This window comes from Nelumbo lutea, chromosome 3, assembly GCF_056320005.1.
Source record: "Nelumbo lutea isolate HS-2025 chromosome 3, American lotus-T2T, whole genome shotgun sequence".
In the NCBI taxonomy this organism is placed as follows: domain Eukaryota; kingdom Viridiplantae; phylum Streptophyta; class Magnoliopsida; order Proteales; family Nelumbonaceae; genus Nelumbo; species Nelumbo lutea.
In genome coordinates this window covers 53,501,394-53,505,319 of record NC_142686.1, presented here as the reverse complement: position 1 = coordinate 53,505,319, position 3,926 = coordinate 53,501,394, and the positions used below count along the sequence as shown (strand labels likewise).

Sequence of the window (3,926 nt, the reverse complement as noted above, 5' to 3'; positions counted from 1 at the left end):
ATCGCCAAAATATTAAAAAAAAAAGTTATGCTACTCATGAATTTCATTTTTCCATATTTGAGTTCCATAAGAAATGGAATTTATGTTGCAACTGATCTGCAATCCTAATCTAGTTGGTCGATTTTTTCCTTTTTTTTACCTTTTGTCTTTTACACTCCTGGTTCAAACGAGATATTTCCCATGTTAATTTAGGTTGTTACAAAAAAATATTTGCTTTCGCTTTAAAACCTTCATACACTGATTTATTTTAAGGACAAGAGAAGAAATATTGCAACATAACTTTCAGAGAAAATAAAAAGATGAGAATAGCCATGCAACAGCACTACATCACAATTGAATTTTACTATATGGAATTTGAGCGTAGGATTTGTTGCAGCCCTAATTTTTTATGATTCCATCTGTCAGCCCGTGTTTGTTTTGATAGAAAAAATAAGAGAGCAGTGACAGTGAAATTCCATAAGAAAAAAGCTAAAGCAAGGCTGCTAACGATAGAACAAGAAATTATGGAGCAACCCAAAATGACACTGGAGCCAACTCAGCCTTAATTATACTACTATCAAGATAAAGTATTTGGGTTTAGTAATAGGCTCTGTTAATATGGGCATAATGAGCCCATTGTCAGGAATGTGTAATAAATTTTCATGACAATGACTTTACAAAGAAAATTCTTCCATGAATATTATTTTTCCCATTGTTGGGCCCCTTACATTGAATTTGAAACTCGTTGATCTTATCCTTTAGATAAAAACAAATGAATATTAGTGGGAATAGAAACTGAATTAGGCATATTTGTAATTGTTTTGTTATACCCACCACTGGACTCACTTAATGTATAATTGCCTAGAATCTATGCTATATAGCATTAGCTTTCATTCTAGGCTACATACACACAACTCAAAACAAGCTCATACTTAATATATTCACGTGAGAGATGAGAGAGAGTTTCAACCTTCAAGCATATATATAGAAGACTGAGCAAATACATCCTTCAAGCTCAGACATAAAAAATCAGATACTCCAGAAAGGAAAACCCAATATTACCCAATCATAAACAACAACTATTTATCACGTTAGATGGCTGTCGGCCAGATTGATTAGGAAATTTTCTCAGATCTCAATGCAACATTTCTCCCTTGACCCATTTTTATTTAATAAGATTTTAACATATATGTGTTCTTGGATGGCATTTATGATGGAAACAATGTATCTGTCTTTTGTCCTCTTCCCTATATTTAGAACTAAACCCAGATTGCCTTCGGTTGAGAGCATAACTAGATTCTACTATTGATTCGAAGTTCATGACATGTAACTAGACCCTCCTCAATGCTTATTCTTCTCTTTTGGGAACATTTGAGACTGATATGACAACAGATGAAAGGGTGATGAAAGGGTGATTAGAAAGCAATCAATTAAAGGAGACAAGATAGGTAATCTAAGAAATATGACGGAACAAGCAGATTTCACTGTCTACCCGTTTAAATTCCTTCTCCATAGAATGAAATGACGACACTAAACAAGCTTGATGAGACATCAGGCTTCGTTTGAGGTTCATTAATTAGGTTTTGAGCGCAAGAGCTCGATAACATTAACCAAACTTTTACCTGTTTGTGTGCTTGCCCCAGTAAGCCAAGGAATTCACCATGAAAACTCAGAAAAAGGGGAAACAAAAAGACAGAAGATAGTCAAATAGAATGTTTGTGTAGAATTGAGGAACTGACCACAATTTGCAATGTCAAATATAAACAAGTCGAAATATGGTATACACATGCATCTCACATATAATCCTTCAAAAGTTGTCTTCATCCTTCAAGAGATGGACTTATTGCCTCTACCCAATAAACTTGGGAAAGAAATCAGAAAAGAGAAGTTGATGTAAAGTCTGCAAATATATTACTTGGCATATATGAATTTTCAAGTACATATCTAAGAGCAATTGGGGTGCTGAAATTTCAGATAGATGATACATTCAAGTACACTCTCTTTGAAGTTCTACTACTATTACTACTAGAAACACAGGTCCATAACAACAACAAAAGCAGCAACAACAACTACTCCCAGTAGTCCAACTACTACTACTACAACTATTACCACCAGTACCAGTACTTTTTTTGCATCGAAAGCAAATCCAATATACCTATAAATCTGAACATAGGTTCTGCTGAAGTAAAACATAAGACAGAAGAACAGCATGAACCACTTAAAATGCATGAATAGCTCATGAATAGGTAGCTACTTCTACATATACTCATACATATATATATTACCTACTCGAAAGGGAAAATAGAGGCCGGAGGCGGTACCCATAACGCTAAAGGCAAATAACAGCTTAAAAGATATAGAAAATGTTGATGAATTCTCCTTCTCCAATTCTCAGAATGTAATTTTGGATAATCAACGACTAGAATCCGCAGTGCAGAAAATAGCTGGATAAAGCGCAGTTGCTAGCTTGCACCTGAAGGTGGCAATTGGGCCTGCTGCTGGGGGCGCTTCCGCTTCTTCTTCTCATAGCTGATCCCCCTTGCTTTGGCCTGCAACTCACGAACCTCACGTAAGTAGAGCCTCACTGCTCGGGCACCAAATGGGTTGGCTTCCGGCTTTCCACCATGCTCCTCAAAGGCAGCTCGGAGACGTCCGATGAGAGCGTCGAGGCTTCCCCAAGCCTGACGGAGTGGGCATGGACACGGTGCAGGGGGATTCGGGTGGCCGAAGAAGGGGCACATTTGGGTGTGGACTTTGGTCTTCCCGAATTGATCGAGATACCTGAGGAATTCCAGCACATGGGCGCCGCTGCACCTGGAGAGCGACAGTGGAGGCCTGTGGTTCTTTAGGTATTGGCCGAAGGTATTCCAATCTCGACGCTTCTGGTTCTCGTATCGGCTGCTGGGAGCAGATGCTGACGATGAGGTTGCGGCGGAGCTATTAGTGTTGTTGCTATTGGTGTTCTCCGAGTTAGAACTGTCTGCTGCTGGAATTGTTTCCATTGAAATGGTTTCCTTTCCCCTTCTTCCTGTTCTCTCTTTTTGTTCCTGGAACCTGCAGTAGTGATAATAATTGATGTTGGTGAGCTTGCTTTTCTATTCATTATGATGATGATGATGCCAGTAGTGGTGGTGGTGATGATGATAATGATGATGATTATCATAATGTTAAATGATAATTATGAGGACGACGTTCAATCTCCTCTTGGTCTTGCTTCTTAGCTCCTGGTCTTCTCCCAGGGTTTGGAGGGTGATTTTAAAGGGAAGCATGTGATGTCCGGCAAATATCAGTGCTCGCTAGAGAGAGAGAGAGAGAGAGAGAGAGAGAGAGAGAGCAAGTAGAAAAGATCAAAGAGAGAATAAAAAGCAAACCAGTTAAAGATGAACTGAGCTTGAATAGATCAGGCAGTGGCAAACATATATAGTGGATGTCGATCTGCTTCACCTTTTGCTCTTCTCCTTGTAGCAGCTGCAGACCAGTATTTTTCAGATGTTACTGTTGATTGAGATTATAACTCTCAAAAAGAAACTGATTACTAATAGTCTTTTACTTTTCCATAATTTCCATCTTTGGCTCCGGAGAGAGAGAGAGAGAGAGAGAGAGAGAGGGAGAGAGAGAAATATGGATATGGTGGCAAGGAGATCAGTAGCAGAATGAAAGGATTCTCTCTCCTTCCTTCTTGGGGTTTCTTTGTTTGAGAAATACTAGAAACCTTGAAAGTTTCTGGTGTTGGCGGATTTTTTTCCGAAAAGGGGATGAAGAAACTGAATTCCTATTTGTTAACGATGGGCCAATAGTGTCTTACAAGCGAGAGAGAAGGAGAGAGAGAGAGAGTTGAGATTTCAGACAGGAGAGAAGGGGGGTTTCTTTTTTATTTTTCTTTCTAAACACCCTCCTTTTCCTGTGGTAAGCGGTGGTGGGAGCTCCTCGGCTAGGGCTTTTGTGGG

The 3,926-nt window shown here is 39.1% G+C and overlaps 1 protein-coding gene across 1 annotated transcript; it reads right to left on the bottom strand.

The window, feature by feature from the left end:
* Positions 1 to 1,867: 1,867 nt before the first annotated feature.
* Positions 1,868 to 3,671, bottom strand: LOC148865006 (protein LIGHT-DEPENDENT SHORT HYPOCOTYLS 3-like). Its single transcript, XM_088980942.1, has 3 exons — positions 3,530 to 3,671; positions 3,351 to 3,447; positions 1,868 to 3,033 (listed from the first exon to the last, which is right to left on the bottom strand). Exon 3 carries the CDS (start codon positions 2,979 to 2,981, stop codon positions 2,442 to 2,444), a length of 540 nt encoding a protein of 179 aa, XP_088837068.1. The 5' UTR covers positions 2,982 to 3,033; positions 3,351 to 3,447; positions 3,530 to 3,671; the 3' UTR covers positions 1,868 to 2,441.
* Between the last annotated feature and the right edge of the window lie 255 nt (positions 3,672 to 3,926).

Bases quoted from the DNA above. Each gene is read 5' to 3' on its own strand.
- LOC148865006 (XM_088980942.1), bottom strand. From the start codon at position 2,981: ATGGAAACAATTCCAGCAGCAGACAGTTCTAACTCGGAGAACACCAAT.